This window comes from Callorhinchus milii, unplaced genomic scaffold (genome assembly GCF_018977255.1).
Source record: "Callorhinchus milii isolate IMCB2004 unplaced genomic scaffold, IMCB_Cmil_1.0 Scaffold5, whole genome shotgun sequence".
Classification (NCBI taxonomy): Eukaryota; Metazoa; Chordata; class Chondrichthyes; order Chimaeriformes; family Callorhinchidae; genus Callorhinchus; species Callorhinchus milii.
In genome coordinates, this window is record NW_024704746.1 from 60,499,301 (window position 1) to 60,522,799 (window position 23,499).

The 23,499-nt window shown below is 41.0% G+C and overlaps 1 protein-coding gene across 5 annotated transcripts in view; it reads left to right on the forward strand.

The window, feature by feature from the left end:
• LOC103177010 (voltage-dependent calcium channel subunit alpha-2/delta-1) overlaps nucleotides 1–23,499 on the forward strand; it is a 418,878-nt gene that overhangs the window by 63,346 nt on the left and 332,033 nt on the right. For all 5 annotated transcript variants that reach the window (XM_007890933.2, XM_007890935.2, XM_007890934.2 and 2 more), the window contains exon 3: nucleotides 1,991–2,107. In XM_007890933.2, the coding sequence (XP_007889124.1) occupies nucleotides 1,991–2,107 (117 nt within the window). The remainder of the gene's footprint in view (nucleotides 1–1,990; nucleotides 2,108–23,499) is intronic.

Sequence of the window (23,499 nt, forward strand, 5' to 3'; positions counted from 1 at the left end):
TCACCTCTGTGACATCTATTCACTTTGATGTGTCGTGATTACTACAGCTTTCAAATGCAGGGTTTTCATATATTTAAAAACCAGGCCGTGATATTACACAAACAGCAATTGGAATAAATTCATTCAGAGAATTGTCCTTCCCTTTAATGTGAGTTGCTTTTAAAGGTTCCTGGGGGTGTCGAGGACATTTCTCTTGGAGTTGAATTGGCTACACGGAGGCATGTCTAGCTTTGTTGATAGTTCACTGGCCTGGTTAGATCAGTGAGACTTGGAGACGTTAACAAATCTTAACAGTGGGGATTGTAGTGTAGTGGTAGTGTTACTGGACTACTGTTCCAAAATTTCCGGCTAAAGTTTATAGGGTTCAAATCCTGCCATGGCAGAATCAAAATTTTTATTTTAATAAACTGCTGATTTAAGATGGGATTGTTGTAAAACCCCCATCACGAATGCCCTTCAGGGAAGCAAATCTGACATCCTTACCTGGTATGGCCTATGTAAATGGGACTGAAAGGATTGCTCTTTGAAAAGCTTTGTAAATGGACTGAATGGCTTTCGTATGTGCTATAAATTTGTATGATTCCAGTGCCACAATTATATGGTTGACTCTAAATGCCCGTTGAAATGGTCGAACAAACTACTCAGTCAGGTCAGGGTGGTAAAAGTGTGGAAATCACTGCCAGAAGCTGTGGTTGAAGCAGAAAACATCAACGTATTTAAAAGAAAACTTAACTTATACGCAAGGGAGAAGGGAATAGAGAGGAATAGGATGGGTGAAACCTCGTAAAATATCAACACAACACTGGCCTGGGTTAGTTGTGTCAAATGGCTTGTTTCACTTGCTGTAGTGTTCTAAGTAATTCTATGTAAGTTGACAAAATTATCATATAATCATGTCCAGTTGGATTCTGTGAGATACTTTACCTGGGGTGCTGCTGCCTCTAATCTTGGCATTTGCCCAGCATGGTCAATTTTCACTTGAACGTTTACATCATCTCAGCATATATTAAAAAGGAATTGATTGATCCAAAAAATGCCAGTGCATTGCTCCAGTTGTTTAACTGCTTCTTTTAGGGGCGGGGGAAGGAAGAGGAAGTTGTCTATGTGTCCATATTGGTAGATGTTGCCAACAATTCCTGAGAGGTCTTGCCCAGCCAGGTGTAACACAGCTGGGACACTGACAATCTCCATTGAACTGAGATCACCCATCCTGCTTTCGTTTTAATGAATCTCATGCTGGCCGGTGGGGTGGTGCCACTGGGCAGAGCGACAAGATTATGTCACGATCTGCCTGTTTCCAAAGGCAGCAACGAGATAGATACCTGTGTTCCTATGCACTGAGCCCTTCAGTGGGCTCTGGGTTTAGGGAGGTGCCTTTGATCATAAAGGAACACAAAGGCATTTGCTCTTCTCCCCTCAGCGTCTTCCAGTATCACTATGGAATCTTTGAGGACCCCCCGCGCTCTCTCTCCGCTCTCCCACCCCCACTAGTATGGGAAAGCCTGAGTTAGCTGAGAGATGGGTTCTGAGGGAAGGGCCTAGGAGAGAGATCAAACTATCATACAGGAAGTGTGTGCAGGAGGAGCAAGCTGGTAGACAATTGTCCTTGGTACTCGAGTACCCACATGATAGCTGTTTTGTCCTGCTATTATTTCACCAATGCCTTGTTTTGGCCGTGCTATGTCTTTAGTTCTTAACCCCCGCCCCGTCACATTAAGTATAGATTGTTAAGGTATTTTTTCAGTCATTGAAATGATGTAGAGGGGGTTCTCCTTTAATCGTTTAAAGGCACAAATCTATAAATGAAAATTGTATTTGCTTTGTTCGCCACTCAACCATAAAATACTGTGAAACGCTTTGAGAGGTCCTTCTAACTTGAAAGGAGCTGTTTCAAATGCAAGAATTATTGTTGTTATTATTATAAGATCCTGGTCCTTGTTCAATGCAAACTTTATAAGGACAAAACAAAACGGCCTATCTTTTGTTACAGATTTACGCAGCTAATAGACAATACTACACGATTGAGATGAACAATGCTCGTCATTTGGTGGAAAGCGCAGCGCGCGAGATCGAGAAACTGCTGAGCAACAAAGTGAAAGCTCTGAAGGTGAGTCGAGGGCTCACCTTGCTTCGTATCATATCGATCACTCCTTCATTTAAACTGTTAACTGATTTATTTCTGAGGATGTATCTTTCTCTCTCTGTCTGGGCCCAGTGTATGGGGGAAAATTGCATGAGAGGTAATGGAAAAGGTAGAAAGAGTTGTGCATCAATGCTTGCGTGTCAGAATTTGACATGCAACAAGTTATTTCTTTGGCGATCCACATCATGAAGTATTGGGGTGACAAAGTAAGATGTGATAATTATCAAACCACTGGAATCTGTCTTTATTTATCGAGAGGTTTTTACATGGACTTGTTAACCAATTTAACCCAACTGTGCAGTATGACTGAAAGAACAGGAATCGCGGGTGCACTCATGGGGAGGGGGTGCAACAAGGAAAGGAAAATTGTGCATCGAGACTTCAACCATCTTTGGTTCAAACCATTATGTGCTGAGGTTTGAGTGAGGTGCATTGGTGAGTTGGAGAGAGAGAAATGTTCACTCCCACACCTGCTGAGCAGATAACAAGCTTGAATTGCCCTTTCTGGCAAAGTGAGGACGATCACATCATCAACTGCATTTTGCATCCCATTGCCTTGTCTGTAGGTTTGCTTAGTTATTCTGCAGAAGATACTAACTAAATTACGGAAATACTCTCTGCTGTGATTTCATTATTTGGTGCATTTAAATGTTGAAAATTCAATAGCCTTGGATATTTTCATTTGCTAGGATATTTGGAAGTTGACAATCGAATACGTTGGGATTATAATGTTATTATAATATTAATGCCTCTGCTTACCTAGCGGTAAATAGGAACCTGGTTGTTCGTTGATTGGCGGATTTCTTTTCCGGGGGTAATAATCCCTTCAAAAAAACTAATAATAATAATTTGATCATTCAAGTTATTGGACATTGCTGTGCGTAATTGGATGCTGTGTTTCACCCACAAAATACAGAGACACTACATTTTACAATATATTCTGTGAAGCGCTTTGAGACGTCTCGACAATATGATAAGACGCTATATTAAGGGCAAGGATTATTATTATTGATACTGATTGATTGAGCGAAGAAGAGTATTGTGGCGAGTTGCTTTTTATGTACCTTTTAATTTCTTATTTGTAATTCCTATTTGTATTGTACTGTTTTTATATAACGGCTGTTGTATTATAATAAGTATTTGCTTACAACCTGGGCCAGATGGCTGACTTCCTGTTATCTTAAAATAAGATCCTGTTTATCAGGTTACCACCAACACAGCTGCACTCGCCCTTCCCCGATACTGCACAAGTATGTTAGCCCAGATTATATGTACTTAAATTAACTGGACTATATACGTATTACATCTGTAATTGGCTGCCACATTTCGCCCACAAATATACAGCTAATCCACTTTACAGCATATTCTGTGAAGCGCTTTGAGACGTCTCAACGACGAGATAAGGCTCTATTTCAAATGCAAGGATTATTATTTTATTACATAAATTCCAAGGCCAAATGTGGGATTTGAACCCCCAACCTTCGAACTCAGAGGTGGGAGTGGCTACCAACCAACTGAGACAGGCTGACAAACAAATTCAGCTCTCTCAGAATTTTATTCTGTGAAGCTCCCCAGGATGCCATCCTGTGTGAAGGGCACTATATAAATGCAAGTTGTTCTTGTTATTCCTGTCCCTCAGTTGACGGTTTATTGCAATACAAATTCATGGCTTCTCATCCAGCAGCATGAGGTGAATCCACGTGCTTGCGCTGAAAAACGGCCATCGTTTCTGAATGCAGCTGCACTTAGCGTTAGCACCTTCTGCTATTAGTCCCTCTGAATCCATAAAAGGGAAAGTGGCATTAGATGTACTACATATTTTTAATCCTTTCTGAACTTTGATGGCTGTGACAATGAGTGAATGGCAATAATACATTCAATATCAATGCAGGATGGTGTGCTAGCTTATCCAACTCATGCTTTACACCAGTTTAATTTTCAGCCTGCTCATAGGTAAGGTCATTTTCTCTTTAACTTGATTTGTTTGTAGGGTAGCATTTTGCCCCATTTTCTTAATCATGCAGGGAGGAAGGAAGGACAGATGAAAAGTAACCCCTGCTGGGATTTAAAAAATGTTTAATTTCCGAATCTATAAATATTACATGACAAAAATAAACACATTGGTTTGTCAAGTTCTTTGAGACATCCGCCCCAATTGAAACGTGCAAAATAAATATAAATTGTATCGTATTTGTGATGTGGACAAACTATGCCATGGACTCGCCTGCAAATTATACAGTCACTACGCGTGACAGTGCTGTGAAGAGCTTTGAGATGTCTCAACCACTTGATAAGGTGCAGTGCCAAATTCAAGGATTATGCAAATGCAAGTTGAGGGACCAGGAGCAGAAACCCTAGCTGGTTTTCCCCCTCCCTAATCCCGGGAAGGGCAGGGCCAATTTAGCCTCCCAATGAGGCCCAGCCTGAGGCCAACAAGCTCAGCGTGGAGTGGGATTCGAATCAGCGAGCTCCTGATGTGTAAACTGTGGCTTTATCCAATGCACCTTCCTTCGGAGCTGTGTGACTTAACTTTAATGGAAATATAAAAAGAATCGTTTCCCCCGAGGATTGATATCTTGAAATTGAATGACACAGCGAGAGGTTTATTTAAGTTGAACAAGTCCTTGGTGATGATCATTTAACCAGAATTCACAGCAGAATAGAGTTGTAATAGCACATGTACTGATTCAGCAACTGTAAGCCAGTGACAGAACCTGCGAAAATGGAGAGATTAGAACCAATTTGTACTTGGATTTTAGTTCATTTTTTAAGCAAAATTGAAACTGAAAACAGGAAAGAGGTACCAAATAAATATACATTATAATATACATTATAAGTTTGCTTTGAGTAATGCATCCTAAAGTAACGATGAATCAAGTGGAGGACTTCTCTATCCTTAACAAAGAATAAAAGAATGATATAACAATATAGAGATGCATTATACCGTAAAAATAACAATATAGAGATGCATTATACCGTAAAAATAATAATAATCCTTGCACTTGATACAGCGCCCTTCATTTTGGGAGGCCACCTCAAAGCGCTTCACAGGATTTACTGTGAATTGTAGTCACTGTGTTTTGAAGGATGAATGTAGGAGCCAATCTATGCAAGCAATGTCCTGCAAACAGCTGCAAAGTGAATGATCAATTTTATCTGATGGATTGTTGGCCAGGAATACTGGGAGAATCTCCCATCTCTTTTCATGAGGAGGGACCAGCAGCAGGAATCCTGGCTGGTTCTCCCCTCCCTAACCCTGGGAAGGCCAGGGACAATTCAGTCTTCCCATGCAGCCCAGGCTGAGACAGCCAGATTGGGACCAGGATTCGAACCAGCAAACTCTTGGTTCATCTACTACAACATGATTGTTCATTTCTTCACCATGACTACAGATACTTTAATAATAATAATCCTTGCATTTGACATAGCGCCTTATCACGTCTTTGAGACATCTCAAAGCGCTGCACAGAATACACTGTATATTTTGCAGGCAAAAAGCAGCAACCAATTGCGCACATCAATGTCCCACAAATGATCGTGGTTTAAAGTGACTAATTTATTATCGTTTTATTAGTGTTAAAGTAAACATGGAGTGGTTCTGACTGTCCAGATTGTGGAAGGAAAAGTTACAACGACTGACGAGGGTGAGCACGCAATGCGTTATCTCTCTAGCTTCCCGGATGCGCTTAATAAATCAGACGACATGTAGATAAGGTGCAAAGATGTCTAACAAACATCGTGCCTCTAGGCTGGAAAAAAAATGCCAAGTGGAACTGCAGCCCTGTGGTGAAGTCATTGCTGTGATCGATTACTCACTACTCAGTGGTCGCCTGACTGTGGCTGTCTGACATCTGCTTCGCTGCTCGGGGCTGTGGGCCTGCGCTGTAATTGAGTGCTTGTAATTCCTGGCTAAAGGGGGAACAAAGGAATATCCATTTCACTCCTTTTTATGGAAAAGATAAAGCTGAAAAGATTCCCACCCCCTCCCCCTCCCATGCACCCCTCCCTGCTTTCTCCTCTTGAGAAAATATCTAGCCACTGCTCCCAGTTTGACAGGATGAAGGTCTCCTTGCTGTCAGATATTATGCCATTTGCTCCTCAAGGACACAAGCCCACTATACAAAACTGCCTGCAGCACAATGCTAAATGGCTGTTTAATTCAGTCAGGCTATAAAGCAAGAGGTAGCAAATTGTCACAGTGGTGCACAAGGAAGCACTATGTTATCTTCTGGTATATCTTGAGGTATAATAGAGGAAGCTTTATTGTCACTGGATTGAGACTTGGGTAAGTCACAAAAAAATTGAAGCATTTAGGTTTACTTTACAATACCCATGGAATGTGTAATAATTTAATGGCAATAAGTATCCTTACATTTGATATAGCGATCATGTCACAAATATACAGTCGATTCACTTTACAGTATATTCTGCGAAGCCCGTTGAGACGTCTAGAAGACGTGAAAAGCGCAATATCAAATTCAAGGATTATTAATATTATTATAATCCTTGTTCTAAAATGCACGTTCAATGTTTGGAGAATTCAATGTTTTAAAATTTTTGAGGATTAGAAATTTGCATGTTTGAGAATTCCTGCAAATTGGAAATATGTTTCTGTGCCTTTTTCCTTGCAAAGACCTGGGTGTTTTGGTGGGTCTTCAAAGTCGAACAATACACAACAATTGATTGTGGCAACTCAGGTTCTCCACAGAGTGGAATGCTATAACAAGCAACTCATGAGATGACAAGTCATGAGATGATTCTGCACTGGGGTTTTATTGAAAATGAGTCAGTGAACAAAAATTTCTTCAGCCTGGCTCAGCTAGGAGCAATAATAACAACAAAATTACATTTGTAAAGTGCCTTTCACAGCGAGGGGACGTCCCAAGGTGCTGGACAATCAGGTTTTTGGACCCGAACTGGAGTTCAGGATCAGGGAGGGTGGAGGGCGGGGGGGAAGGAGGGTTGCCGAAGGTATAGTCAAAGAGGAGGGTCTTGAGACAGGTCTTGAAGGAGGCAAGGGAGGGAGCGAGGCGGAAGGACTGCGGGATGGAGTTCCAGAGGGTAGGGCAAAGTGGCAGAAGGCCCGTCTGCTAATGGTGGGGCGGACGAGGCGGGGTGTGAAGTGGGCTGAAGCCCGCTCTTCTTAGTCAGAAGGTTGTGGGTTCATGCCCCACATTGGGATTTTGATCTCAGACTAGACATAGGATTGCTACGTTATCGGAAATGTTGTCCTTTGAATGAGATATTAAACGTGAGGTCCTGTCTGTCTGTTCTGACGTTAAAGACACGATTTGAAAAGAGAAGGGAGTTTCACCCGGTGTCATAGCCAACAATCCCCCCGATATAATAGGTCGTTCACTTCATGGCTGCTTGTGGGATGTTGCACAGTTCGCCACCTTTGCCTAAAAGGTACAGAGTCGCTAAGCTTTACGGTAAGCACTTGTGAAGCACTTTGAGACATGCTGCCTATGTGAATGGCATTGTATTAAATGCACAAAAAAAAGGATTATCAGAATTATTTAAGTTATATCCTTATTGTTTATCGAAAGACAATGCAGCTCTCTGCTTAAAATAATAGTGTGTTCTATTTGTATGTTTGTTTGAAGTGGGAGGACAAATATACTGAAGTTTGCAGTGTTGCACTCTTTCTCCTCTGTGAGTGAACTGCTGGAGATATATTAGACGGTTAGATGCAGTAGCTGCCGTGTGTTGGGTGATTGAATAAATGATTGGTAGGCAAAGCACTAGCACACAGATGTGAGAGTCTCTGGTTGCCACTGATGCTCATAGCCGCTGGCAAAGAGCTGGGAATGTGCGCTGCTGCTCAGTCAGTGGCCCTGCTGGCTGTAGACGTCGCAAGTGGCCAATTGACGTCACAGATGCCAGTTGGAGATGCGGTACAGCCAGGTGGTTTTCAGACTGTCTGTCGCTTCCTTTTCTTTGAGAGGGCTTTACACACGTTCACCGCCCATCCGCATGGTCGGTAATCAGTCCAAATACAGCCTAGAATAATTAACCCTTGGAAGGGCTTGGCCATAATTAGAATGAAAGTAGGAAAGTGGAAATCCTCATTTAGCAACGAGATTGGGAGCTAAATACGGTCACAGCGCTCACTTCAAGGAGAGCTTAATTTCTGGAACCCCACCCGAAGACTATCACCCTGCTTTACGAAATGCTTTCTGCTAAAGGGACCATTTTAGAGCTCCATCTTCCTATATGATTAAACAAAATTAAAATCATCATTTCATTTGATAAAGCGTCTTTTTACATCTGGAGGATGTCTCAAAGAGCTTCACAGGAGATCACAACCACCTTTCGTTATCATAAGAATAATTTTAATTTAATATTTTTACATTCGAGTATCTTTCAGGCTAGGAGGAGATCTCGAAACACTTCACAGGAGTTATTGTAAAGTGTAGTGACTATGTATTTGTGGGCACATGAGGCAGCTAATTTGCATACAACAATGTCCCACAAATGGGCATTATAATAATAATAATCCTTGCATTTGATATAGCGCTTTTCACGTCGGGAGGACGTCCCAAAGCGCTTCACAGAACACACTGTAAAGTGAATTGACTGTATATTTGTGGGCGAACGTGGCAGCCATTGCGCACAGCAATGTCCCACAAACAGTCGTAGATTGAAAATGACCAATTTATTATTGTTTTTGGTTTTTGGAGGGATTATTATTAGGCTCTGTGTGGAGTAAGGAAACTTGCCCAAGGTTTCACCCTGTCTGGAATTGAACTCAGGTCTCTCGCTTGCAAAGCAAGTGCTCTAACCACTGAGCTACAGGACTCCATTAGGTAAATAACCATTTTTATTTGGGAGATTGTTGGCCAGGACACTGGGAGAAAATCCTTTCAAATAGTGACTCGGGATCATTACCATCCAGCTGAATAAGCAGACAGGACCTCGATTTTGCTTCCCATCCAACAGACAGCACGTATTGATGGCAGTTTAATACATTAGTGATACATAACACGCAGTTAGCTGTAAGCAGCTTCTGGCCTAAGCATTGTGACAGAGGGGGTTTGGGTGGCAGTGGGAGGGAAAGAAGACATTAACATTCAGAGAGCCGTCTTGTTATTGACTAGCTCGACCACATTCTGTGATGATTATCGCCAGTGATAAACAACACATCACAAGTCACAGTTTTCACACTTATTGTGTTTTTTGACAGCTTGCTAGTTTTCAAATCCAGACATTTGCAACTGTTGACGGGCCCTATGTAAGTCTATTTGCACTTTGATATTCATTACTAGAAACTCAAAAAGGATAATCTTTTTGTATGTTAAACAAGATGATATTGTATTTGGAATTGTAACTCCATTTATTGCTTAACGAGTTTGTAGATCTTAGTTTGCTTGAAACGGACAAATCAAATTTGTACAGATTATTTGGGCTGTGCCATAATGGGTCAAAATTTCTATAAAATTGCTATTAACATTGGATCCCCCATTGCTGGCATTGATGGATTAAGTTAATATAAACTGAGATATTGTAAATGAGGATTAACTGTATAATAAAAGTTTCAAAATGGGAAATTGGAAACTAATAGTCTCATGAATATTTAATTTAATCTCAGTCTTGGATTTGAAGATTATTTCAAAATGAGCTGCTTTCATTTGCATACCTCATGCGAAATATGAGATATGAAATATGAAAAGTAAAACGATTGACAGTTTACAAGGTTTTTCAGGATGATCTACAGAGACTTGCAAATTAACTTGAGTTATCAAAACTGGCTTTGCAGCTACCAAGTTCCTCGAGCCTCCTAAACCCAAAGTATTTGCTGTGAATCTGCTTGAGCCCCAGTCCAAATTATAATAATTCCTGTATTTAATACAACGCCTTATCACGCAAAATGGCTCAAAGCGTTTTCATAAGGTTTACTATAAATTCTGTGACTGTCTTGCCTTGGGTAAACGCTACAGCCAATTTGCGAACTATCGCCTCACAAACGGCCATGAAGCGAATGACCAATTTTATTAATTGAGAGATTCCGCTGTGAGACTTCAACCTCAGTCCGTTTCAAGCAAACTAAGATCTACAAACTCGTTAACAACAACAACAAGATTCCATTTATAGAGCGCCTTTCATGTCGGGAGGACGTCCCATTTAAGCAATAAATGGAGTTACAGTTCCAAATACAATATCATCTTGTTTAACATACAGAAAGATTATCCTTTTTGAGTTTCCAGTAATGAATATCAAAGTGCAAATAGACTTATATAGGGCCCATCAACAGTTGCAAATGTCTGGATTTGAAAACTAGCAAGCTGTCAAAAACACAATAAGTGTGAAAACTGTGACTTGTGATGTGTTGTTTTGGCTGCTGAGGACCGGATGGCAGGTTTGAGAAACGTTCACGGGCCACAAAAGCAATATTTTATCCTCATTGGCCAGCTTAAGCGGATGTTCAGGAAACCATGTTCATGGTAGAAAGGACATTGTCTGCGTTTAAGGTAAATTAATAAAAATCCTTGCATTTGATATAGCGCCTTATCACGTCTTAGAGATGTCTCAAAGCGCTTCACAGAATATACTGTAAGTGAATTGATTACATTTTGCGGGTGAAACGCAGCAGCCAATTGCGCACAGCAGTGTCCCACAAACAGTCGTGGATTGAGTGACCAAATTATTATTTAATTTTTTATAAAGGATTATTCCCCCAGGAAAAGCAATCTGCCAATCAACTCACAACCGGGTTGCAACTTACTGCTAGGTAAACAGAGGCGCACAGAATAAGGAAACTCTCCCAATGTTTTGCCCTGCACGGGAATCAAACCCAGATCGTCTCGCTTGTGAAGCGAGTGCTCTAGCTACTAAGTTACAGGACTCAAATTAAGCACTTTATTAATGGTTGCTTGCTAAGTGAAGATATTCAGAAATGTAAGCTGTGAAGAAAAGCTGAAACCGGTTAGCTAAACCACTACAATTAGAGAACACAATCAGCTGGACATCTCAGATCATACTGAGGCCTGTTGATAATGCTGCAGTAATGGGTTTCTCCCTGCTGTGAAGCTAATGATGTCAGAAAGACTTTCTCTTCTGAATTTGTCATGGCTGATAAATAGACAGGATGCTGATCTAGGCAAATGACATTTTAAATGTATATTTTTCCTTTCGACTTACAGATTGTCACATTCAGCAGCACAGAACGTGGTATTCTATGATTTAACAATTTCACTGGGTTAAAAAATATCAGCATGTAACACTTGACACCACCCCCACCCTTATGTAATTGTATATCTTTACAATAGAGTGGAGTCGGTGCAGTACAGTAATTTTGGTGGAGTAACTAAAGTAACAATGCTTCTGTTTGATTAGGTGGTACTGCCAAGCAACAGACTGCCTGTTTATGAATATGCAGTGAGGCCGTGGCTTTGTGCAGTGAAAATGGTTGCAATTGGGAATTGTCAATGAATAAACACGTGTTTGAAAAGGGTAGTTGTCTCGTGGTTACTCAGCACCTCTATCTATGCTCAATTTCCATTATGTAGCGTCTAGTCTGTAAGTCACTAAAGTCCATGACCCTGCTCCCCAGGCTCTGTTTCTGTGACTGATAGAAAAAAATAATATTAATAAATTGGTCACTTCAATCCATGACTGTTTCTGTGATATTACTGTGCGCTATCGGCTGCCGCGTTTCATCCACAAAATATACAGTCAATTTACAGTATATTCTAAGGTATATCTGAATGTTGTATAACGATAGATGATTTTTCTGGGAAAATTTCAAATATCACCAAAGAGATTAACCAAACGGGGCAGGATGCAGGTAATATCATTATTCATTCGGGCGGAGGACTATTGGATTGGCTGAGTTGCAGAATATGGGAGTGGGTTGGTTAGGAAGTATAGTCAGAATTTTGTTAGAAATAAGTTTAGTTATTTTGTTAATCTTTGTTATTGTAAAATGTGTTCTCATATGTTGCACCCAGTGTTGTCGAAAGACTGCGAAATCAATGATGGCTATGCATTCAGTCCGAGTCAACTACCACCTCACTCCCACCCCCTCATGTGATGAGCTAAGTTATGAGATGGAAAGTTTTCATGCTACTTTCCCAGATTCTTTCTTGGAAATCGATAGTTCATCCTAGGGAGCCTACCTGGTGCCCTGTTACTGAGGGATGGTGAGTTATCCCAGGGATAAAAGAGAGGAGTGTGGAAAGTGTGGGAATGTAACATCTTTGGGCAATCGCAAAAGTTACAGAATAAGCAAAGGCAATGAGACAAAACATGTTTTCGCATTTGGTGTAAGCTCAGCTTTGTTTTGGTTTGCAACTATCAATGTATATGTTATTGGCTAAGGAACCCGGGACCCATATCTCTTTTTATGAAAGAAACAGACATCCAATTATGGGAAAATGGAACATGTATAAAAGTCAGATGTTGTTTTTATCTGGTGTGCAGTGTGGGGAGCAGTATCTTGAGACAGTTGTTGCTACCGCTCTGCACCTCATATATATATGAAATAAAGCGTTTTTTGGATGTATACCGCACTGACTCTGTGTTGAGTTTTTCAGGTCTTTAAGAGCAATCGCACATCGAAATTTGGATTTAACAATTTGAAAACGTTATATTGATTGGTTGATGTGCAAGAGTCACCACAGAAACATTGCTCTAAGTTTCCAAATACTCTCTCTTGCCCCTGGGGTGCTGCACCACAAGGCTGCTGTAATGACGGGCGAGAGGGCATTTTTAAATTTTTTTTAAGGAATTGTCGCTGGTGGGGACTGAACTCAAAGAGGCACTTTTATCCCGCATCTAGAAATATTAAAACAGATTTCTACGGCAATTCTCCCTGTATTTGTTTCAAACCTTAGAATAATTTAAAATAATATGAAAGCAGGAATATGATAATAAGAATACTTGCATTTGATATAGCGCCTTATCACGTCTTCAAGACACCTCAAAGCGCTTCACAGAATATACTGTAAAGTTAATTGGACTGTATATTTTGTGGATGAAATGCGGCAGCCAATTGCGCACACCAGTGTCCCACAAACAGTCGTGGATTGAGTGACCAAATTACTTTTTCGCTTGTATTTTTGAGGAATAAGTAATAATGTATACAATAAGTAATAATACATACAATGTATTTAATTATCAAATGCTATTCTGTAAAATTTGCCGAAAATTCCGTAAAAACTGCCTAATCGCCATTACTTTTATTGTTATTAGGGAAGGGCAATTTTACTGGTGGGGAATTTTGAAATTACTGCCGGGGAATTCCTAGGGGCGGCTAGGGACTTTCCAGATTACTTTATATATCTAAAAAATTCCCCGACGCGCGAGCATTTGCTTGCACAATCGACCAAAGCGTGGCTGGGGGCTTGGCACAATTACAGAACCGCAGACACCTACAGCAATTGAGAGGATGCCAATTCATGGTCGTGAAAGGGAGGTATCAAGAGTATTGCGTTGGTGGGAATGTGAGAGCTGGAATAGGTTAAGCATAGAGTGTGGTAGAGTCCACAATGCATTTAAGAAATCCATCTTGCTGCAGCAATGGAAAATGGTAAGATTAGTATTTTGGAAGGCATGAGGTCAAAAAGGGCTTTCTTCATCTGAACAGTTTGTAAGGTTATCAACCTCATCTATAAATCCCTTCATGCCCTAGCACCTCCCTAGTTCTATGACCTCTTCCAACCCCATTCTTCTGCTCTCTCCCCCCTTATTGCTCAACTAACTTGGGCTACTGCGATGCCCACCACACCATCCCCCCCCCCCCCCCCCCCTGCCCGCCACAGCATCATTGCTGGCTGAGCTTTGACTAGGCCGTACTACTATACTATATGGACTACTTTGCCCATTACCTCTCCACTTTAGATGCTCCCTCTCCATCTGTCTTTAAATCCTCTTCGACTGTGCCTACGATCATTTCTCCCCACCCCCTCCCTCCCCCTTCCTCCCTTGCCTGGCATCTGACCCCATCCTTGTGAAGAGTTCCGAGTTGTCATCCTTTGTGAAGGGTTCTATACAAACCCAAGTTGTTCTCATTTGCAACATGTGTGTTTATGTGTGCATGGTTAGGATACGGGCAAATTGGGAGATGAGGAGGATTGTTTTCATCACAGTGATTAGGATACGGAAAGTCCTGCCGGGATTGGTGGTTGAGGCAGAATCCACATTAGCTTTCAAAAGGAAACGAGATAAAGACTTAAAAAAAGAGCAAATTACAGGGGTATAGAGAAATGGCAGGTAAACAATAAACAGTAAAAATTCTTGCATTTGATATAGCGCCTGAACATGTCTTCGGGACGTCTCAAAGCGCTTTGCAGAATATACTGTAGAATTAATTGACTACTTTGTGGATGAAACGCGGCAGCCAATTGTGCACAGCATTGTCCCACAAACGGTCATGGATTGAGTGACCAAATTGTTATTGTTTTATTTGTTTATGTATTCTTGAAGGGATTATTACCCCTGGAAAAGCGATCCACCAATCGACTAACAAACAGGTTCTTGCTAGGTAAATGGGGAGCCAACACAGACACAGCCAAATGGCAGCATTCTTTGCTGTAAATTTCTATGGTTCTATGATGCACGTTGGTGAACAATATTTGTTTTATGACGCAAAACTGTATCGTGTCCATGGCATGTAATTTTCAGCTGTGTATAGACTCCTGCGAACAGACCGTAGGAGGTCCAGTGAACTGCTTGATTTAGTGGGCTTGGCAGCTTTGCTGGGGCTCAGGTTTTAAATTCTATCCAGTGCAAAGCTGGAGAAAGCACCATTTAGATCTCTGTGACCTTTTGAGAATGCTGGTGATCGCTCAGAGCTGTTCGCAACCACAGGAGGAAAGCATCAAAGTCGCTTGAGGACACTTTCATGTGACGTGCAAGGAAACTCTTAATGTCTGCGCAAGGCCGTAGTGCTTTAGCTTTGAACAAGATCACAGTTAGAGTTTATTAGGCATCTAGTTCATAGAGAAGAAATTAATAACTGCAATTACTACAATTGGAGGTCCAGTGTAGACTCCCAAACTACACAAATGGAATGATTAACTAAATGATTAACTAGTGTCACGTAATAGTGTCTTGAGTGGGGTAGACGAGAGCATTTGCAATTCAGTTTGTAACCCTTTTAACCCATGTATCTCAATCACGTTAAAAGTCAGAATGACTGGATACAGCCACATGGCTAGTGTAAAGCAGTCTTAATAATGATAATAATAATCCGTGCATTTGATGCAGCACTTTTCACATCAGAAGAATATCTCAAAGCACTTCAGATGATATGGTGTAAAGTGTAGCGATTGAGCACATCAGCCACTTAGACCACAGCAATGTTCGACGAAGAACAATGAAGTGAATAACCATTTTGTTTAACACAAGTACAGTCTAAGTACAGTATTCTGCAGATGCAACTTTTTTTTTGTTTTGCCTAATGATGAGGAAATGTAGAACTGCTATGGCTGGCATAAAATGCTAAACTGCTCAATCCAACTAGTCTTTAACAATGTTAAGTGTTTTAATAATATTAATCCTTACATTTGATATAGCACCTTGCAAGTCAGGAGAACGTCCCAAAATGCTTCTCAAGGTAATCCATAAAGTGCAGTGACTGTATATCTCGTTGGTCTTTCTTGTTAACTAAATTTTCAGCTTGAAACACTGACTCAGGAAGTCTATGAGCAGATTAAATAAAAATTTTAGAAAGACAATTACATTAAACAAAGGAAAAATGTCTCTTTTTGGAAGTCTTGGAAAGACTTATCCTGCACAGTGTATTGGCTGGGTTCTTTAATCTTCACTTGATTTATTCACATTTATTAGAATCCAGATAGGAGATTTTGTCTTGCCTCAAAGCTCTTGACAAAATAGGTACAGTATTTAATGTGATGGGTATCTGCGTACATCAATCCTATTCTACACACTTTGAGTTAAAAGAAATAGGATTCACGAGGGAGATGTGGAGAATAGGCAAATCTTCCAGGAGTTTTTGTTTGATAACCTTTGAGAAATCATAGAGTATGTCTACAGAGCATTTCCTCTAGAGATGGAATGAATGGTTTGGCCAGAGATCACAATATGGGAGGTAGATTTATCTGCCCTGTGGAAGGAGCAGACTTGACGAATGAAGTTGAATGACCTTTTCTTGTTTTGATACTAATTCTCTCGCCTTTGTCCATTCCACCCACATGGCATTAATTTGCTGGGGTCCAGTTTGCTGTTCAATAGAAGGAATCTTTCCCAAGTGGTTTTTCTTCCTGCATAATTATGATCCTGGCATTTGAGCCTCGCCAATGAGAATCTACAGTCTCTTTGATTGTGGAGAGTATCAGTATGGAGTGCGGTGCACACTGAGTGATCGGGGACCCTGGCTGTCTTCTCCCTATTGCAAAACCTTGGCTCCAAGTTTGTGCTTTCCTGGGTGAGATTAGTACACCATATACCAGCGGCTGTAAACAGCTTCAGAGTGGAAAGGAGAGAGAAAAAAAGAGGGACAGGAATTTAGCCCAAAAGGGAACATGCAATGAAAAAAAGGCTGTTCATCCAATCGTTGTCTCAACAGATCTTCTGCAGAGACACAGTGTGCTTTCTAATGAAAAGGACTACATGTAATGTTACAGGAAATGTGGAATCCTGTAACTTACTTGGGACATCCTCCCGACGTGAAAAGCGCTATATGAGTATAATTTTGTTGTTGTTGTTAGAGCACTCGCCAAGCAAGCGAGCAGATCTGGGTTTGATTCCCAGCAGGGCAAAACATTGGACAAGTTTCCCTACTCCACACGTCTCTGTTTACCTAGCAGTAAATAGGAAACCGTTTGTTATTTGATTGGCGGTTCGCTTTTCTGGGGATAATAATCCCTTCAAAAAATGACAATAATTATCTGTTTATTCAATCCACGACTCTTTGCGGGACACTGCTGTGCGCAATTGGCTGCCACGTTTCACCCACGAAATATACAGTTAATTAATTTTACAATATATTCTGTGAAGTGCCTTGAGACATCTCAAATACGTGATAAGGAGTTATATCAAATACAAGGATTATTTATTATAAATGTGCTTTTGCTGGTACCCAGTATGACCTCTCCATGTCTAAGCTGTTCTCCCGGCAAATGTCAAGGTCAATATTCTGGGTTATCTGTCCATTTTTCGCCCACAAAATACACACTCAAACCACTTTCTAGTATAACCTGTGAAGTGCTTTGAGATGTTGCAACGATGTGATAAGGCGCTACAGCAAAATGCAAATATTATTATTATTAGTGCCATTAACACTCCCTTGCATTTTTTTTGGTTCATCACTTTGAATACTATGCCTGTACCAACTTTTTAAAAGACAATGTTCAAGAGCTTTGATGCAACACAAAAACTCTGATCGGAGGCTGGAATCTGATAAATCCAGCACCCATTCCTTTCCCCCCTCCCTCCCCGAATCCACCCTAAGTCCCCGAAGGCCAATGGCTTTTCAATTCTGTCTTTCTGCCTTACATTCCCGATCTCATTTCAAAGAGCTGCCTAACTTCTGCTTCATTTGCTTCCCCTCATTATTTCAAGGAAAAAAAAATCCCCGAATCCGACCTGCCAACGAGAATGTTCTGAGTTCCCTTGGCTCAGCCTAACGGAGCCCAAAGATTAAAGTGTGATAGCGCGGTTCTCTGAGGGGCCTTTCTTTGATTATTTTCATCAGAGTACAAAGTATCGGAGATGACGATGTTTCCAAGCAGACTTGTTATTTATCGAGAATTTGGGGAGGAGGAAGCATGGCAAACGATACTCACCGTAACTCTTATTTAAAAAAGAAGGTGAACGTTATCCAACCCCCACCCGCCACGAGCCGTGAATTGGGATGGTCAATTAAAATGCATTAATTTGCGGGAATGTACAAAGGAAGTGCTGCATAAATATTTAATGATCTGATAATTAGACTGGAGATGGGCTTAAATGTAGGATATGTTCTTTTTTTCGGCCGGGGTGGGGAAGTTCAGCTTTTGCTTTGATCAACGAATCCGACGTGTGATTAAATGGAAACTAATTGTTACACTTTCTCCCACTCCCTCACCCTCCAGTCACTGGGCTCTCATCATGGTTTATATGCCTTGTTTTCTAAGATGTATGTCACTTGACTGTGTCTTTAACGCCGCTCACCACTGACAGTGCACAGACTGTGAGAACTGGATGAAAATCAATGCCAAGTTCAGAGTGAAACATCTCGTGCAGCGGGAGAGGCTCTTTCTCTACAGCCGTTGCCCTATTTGCATTCTTGAGGCCTCGTTTGCATAATTCATTGTTAAAAGTATCCTGCAGCAGACAGGAAATGTAACCCCCAACGGCCCTCGGTTTTAATTTTTTTCATCAGTAACACAAACTGGAGGCTGGGGACAATCACAATCTGAGGAACGTCAAAAATCAAACCTTCAGAAGCTGAATAAACCTTGAATCCTCCATCCGTTACAACAGCAGCTTGCATTTATATAGCCCGCTTCATGTGGAGTAAATTAAAGCGAGCACTTAATTATACCCATAATTGTTCACCTACAAAATGTATAGTCACCACACTAACACTATAGCTTGTGAATTGCTTTGAGAGGTCCTCTGATGTTAAAGATACTACATCAAAAGGAAGGATTACTATTATTGCACCCTATATGCAAGATCATAGATATAGATGAGATTTATTTATCCTGGCTGCAAGTTGGTGTTGAAATTTTTTGTTTCAGCCTCATTATGGGACAGAATGGTAGAGTTCTGGGCTGTGAAACCTGGAGATGAATTGAGCTGGTATAAACAAGTAGATCATGAATCTGATTTAAACAGGGAAATAGATCAGTGCAATCTAATGCCTTGCGGCACATGAAGTGACTGGGACTCGCTCTCTCTGCAATCCCTGGGGACAATCACAATCTGTTCAGGTCATTTTAGCCCAAATTCAGTACAATCTCTGTGGGCTTGCGAGGCTAAATGGGTTACACAAGAAACCAGGACTGAATTTTAATACTGCTGAGCTACTCTTTGGAGCTTGTATCAGCACATCTGGAATAGAATACTTTGAGGACAGCAGTGAACAATAGTGGTTTTAGTTAAAAAGGAACAAAGCCATAAAATAAGGAAGCAGTTCTCAAAGATTTCATACTGTTTTGTTCAGGAGTTAGATTTCTGCATTATTTCTCTTCCACATTCGGTGTCTTTGTTTCAGGGCCTGTTTGTCATCATTGTCACTTTCTGCCCTATCCTATTTTCTTTGATATGTCTCTGCTGCTGAAGTAGATGTAAAAGATGTTGGAGACTCCTTTTTAGACTTTCCTTTGATTTTTCTCTACCACACTCATTCCCGGAGACAGCTGGTGTCAGAACATGGCAAAGGGAAGGGGAGTATTGCTTGGCCTCCTGGGTTGCTGGGACATAGCTTTTCGCTTCTTGTTTTCTGACGTAGTTTTTTTGACGTCTTATAATAAAAATAATCATTATAATAATAATCCTTGCTTTTAATATTGCGCCTCATCATGTCTCAAAGCGCTTTGCAAATTATACTGTAAAGTGAATTGAATCTTGGGTTGACCTGATTGGATTTTTCAGGCAACTCTCAATTTTTAGAATTTGGACTTCTCAGCCTGTTGGTAGCATTTTTGCTTCTGAGTCAGAAGGTTTCAAGCCTCACATTTGGACATGGTATTTGTGTAGTCTGGGCTGATCCTTCAGTTCAGTGCTGGTGGTGTGCTACATTGTTGGAGATGGTGTCCTTCAGATGTGACTTTTAAACTGAGGTCCTGTCTCTCTGTTCAGGTTGAGGTTAAAGATCCCATGTCACTGTTCAGAAAGAGAAGGGAGTTTCTCCCAATTTCCTGCTCAACAATCGGCCAAATAAAATCGGTCATTCACTTCATGGCTATATGTGAGGCATTGCCATGCCAAATCGGCTGCCTACAAATACGATCAATACAGCATTTGTGACATCTCGGTGACATGATAAGGTGCTTATAATATCAAATGGAATCTAAAATTCTGCACAATTGTAAATTTGAAGAAAATCGTTCTGTAAGATGATTTTCTTCAAATTTCCGGCCTTTGTTGTTTTCATTTGCTGTTAGTTTAACTTTATACAATAGTTATATTTATAGCTGATACACTTGAATTGTAAAAGCAAACCCTATACAAATGATTTAATATTTTCTGCAGTTCATGTAAACTCTCACATGTTGTAACTGATGTTTTTTTTTCTGCGTTATTGAACTAAAATGTGATATATAGATCCAGATTGATGGTAATTCTTCTTTGCAAAATCAAATGCAGAAAGCACCAGTTTTAACATGCTGCTTTGTTTACTTATAAAACAGTTTTTAATAAATACCAAAGGGGATAAATTCCATTCAAGTCTAGATTTACTCTGTTTATGTAGCATTCTAGAACATCCAGGTGACAGCCTGGCTCGGTTGGTAGCACTTTTGGCTATGAGTCAGAAGATGATGGTTTCAGGTACGATGTCAGGACTTTGAACTTGGCTTTGTCTCATCTGATCTCCTGTACAGTGCTACATTGTTGGAGGGACTGTCCTTTGGATGAGACATTAAACCGAGGTGCCGTCTGCCTGTTCAGCTGGACGCTAAAGATCCCATAGTACTAGATCTTAAAAAGATAGAAGGATGCTTCTCCTGATTTTCTGGCCAACATTCCCTTACATAAAATTGGTGATTCACTTTATTGCTGTTCGTGGAACATTGCTGTGTGAAAATTGATTTCCTGGTTCCCCTTCGAAAGAATGTATAGAAAACTGGCTTACAAATTAAGACGATATTTTAGATTTTACCAAATTCTGGATACTCTGAAATATTACAGAAATAGAACTAATCAAGACTGGGGTTGAATTTCTCCCCAGTACACAATGTCCCTGTTAGATTGTGGTTTGCCGCTGGTACCTGCATAGAACATGGCATATTATACAGGTCAATTTATAGCTTTTGTATTGGACAAAAAAAAACCTCATGTATGCGTACTCAAACTAGTCTCACAACGCCAGCCACTTGTTTAACACTCATTAAGAACAACAACAACTTGGATTTATATAGCGCCCTCCACGCCGGACGGCATCTCAGAGCACTTTACAGTAACTGATCCTGGTGCCGAGCCAGGGGGAGGAAGGTGACCAAAGGCGCGGTCAAAAGAAAGGTCTTCAGCAGAGACCTGAAAATGGGAAGGGCGGGAATGAGACGAAGGGAGTGAGGAAAGCAGTTCCAGAGCCTCGGGGCATAGTGGCTGAAGGCACAACCACCAAGGGTGGAGAGGAGGACTCGGGGGACGAGGAGGAGGTCAGACCCAGAGGAATGAAGGCAACGGGTGCTGTTTTGAGGAGAGAGGAGGTCATAGAGGTTGGGGGGGGTGCAGAGGAGCGCGGGGACTTGAAAACAAGGGTGAGGATCTTGAAATCGATCCTCTCTGGGATAGGCAGCCAGTGCAGTCTGGCAAGAACTGGGGTGATCGGAGAGAGGAGTTTCTTGCGGGTGAGAATGCGGGTGGCAGGGTTTTGAATGATTTGGATTTGGAGAACCAGCTAGTCCATTGACTTTTTGCTCACATTAAAACATATCTTCTAAAACTTCAGCAAAATGTAAAACATTTTTTTCGAAACTTGCTTCTGGGTTGTGGATTTGAGCTTACATCCTAGGCTGATACTCCAGTGCAGTGCTGGGGGGAGACATACATTGTTGGTGGCACAGGCCTTTAGATGAGACGTTAAACCTAAGAGCTGTTTTGCCTGTGAAAACCCTGCCTCATTATTTGAAAGAAAAGGGGGTTTCGCCTGATGTTCATGCCAGCGTTCACTTCACAGCTGTTTATGGGGACTTATTTTGAGCAAATTGTCAGCTGCGTTTGCTTAAGGGTCATTACAGTTCATCAATTATCTGTGAAGCACTTTGAGACATTTTTGACATGCAAGGCGCTAAAGAAAATGTGAATTTTTCTCTCTTCACAGCCTTAAATGACTCAACATCTGCATTTCCTGAAGCAGTAACGGTGCATGATCTTTCACTGCCAATTAAGTTGGAAGAACTTTTTTTTTGCCACAGCATTAGATTTCTCAATCTGTATTTCCAGAACTGCAGGGGAAGTCTTCAAACAGTGGGATGGAATATGGCTTGCAGCTACTGTTCTGAAGCTTTCTAACCATATCTAGTTTCTCCATCAACTAGAATAGCACAATCTTTTGCCCTTTTTTATATCAAAAAAGTCACCAAATCCTAATGCTGTATTTCCACTGCACCATTTCATGAACACAACGGTTTAAAAATGAACACTATTTATTACCCATGAATTGAGGAGTTTTACCAGAATAAAAGAGAAGTTAGTTCTTTTAAACAAAACGCAACAAATGTGTTGACTGCTTTACCACAAATGTGCATAACAGCTGTTGATAATAATCTTGCATTTGGTATTGCACCTTACCATGCCTTCGAGACGTGTCAAAGCGTATCACAGAATATACTGTGAAGTGAATTGACTGTATATTATGTGGGTGAAATACGGCAGCCAATGGCCCACAGCAGTGTCCCACAAATTATTATTAATATTAATTAATCTTTTTTAGAATGGATTATTAGCCCTGGAAAGCAATCTGCCAATTGACTTCCTACTTTCAGCTAAGTAAATGGAGGCGTATGGCGTAAGGAAACTTGCCTGATGTTTCACCCTGCTCGGGAATCAAACCCAGGTCCTCTCGCTTGCGAGGCGAGTGCTCTAACGAAAACGCTACAGGTCTCCTTGTTAAAAAGGAATTGAATAAATACTTATGCGCAGAAAGAGTTGATGGTTCCAGTGGGAGAGCTAGGCACCAGCACAGTGTAATAGGCCTTCATTTTGCCCTATTCTTTGCAGTAAACTTTGTACAATTCTATGATCATTAAGGAGGAGAGGCAATCATTGGACGCACCAATGTTCTCCAATGAAGAACATTGCTGGAGAATGCACTTCCCTAGGTGCTTCTTGCAGTTTTTGCTGGAAGAGGCCTGATGGTGTTCTGCCCTTTGCTTCGAGCGGGAGTCTTGTGCCGGGACTGAGAGACCTGTGTCCCTTTTGAGACCAAGTAGATCTGTAATAATAGCGGGTGTTGACTTGTTGTTGCTGGAAATTGGAGAAAATAAATCATATAATTATTAGCTGCAGAATGACTGATCTGATGGCACTTGTAAGCAAGATTCATGTTCTTTGCCTTCCCAGGGAATACAGTACATATCCCATTGGTAGAAACAATAAGCCACTGTGTAAATACGCACTACCCTTGGCTGACCTACTCATTTTTGATAGTCTGTTGAGCGAGCAGGAATGTTGCCCGTTGCTACTAAATTGCCGGTTCTCGAGACAAATAATAGTGTGCTGCACATTCAATGACACTTGTT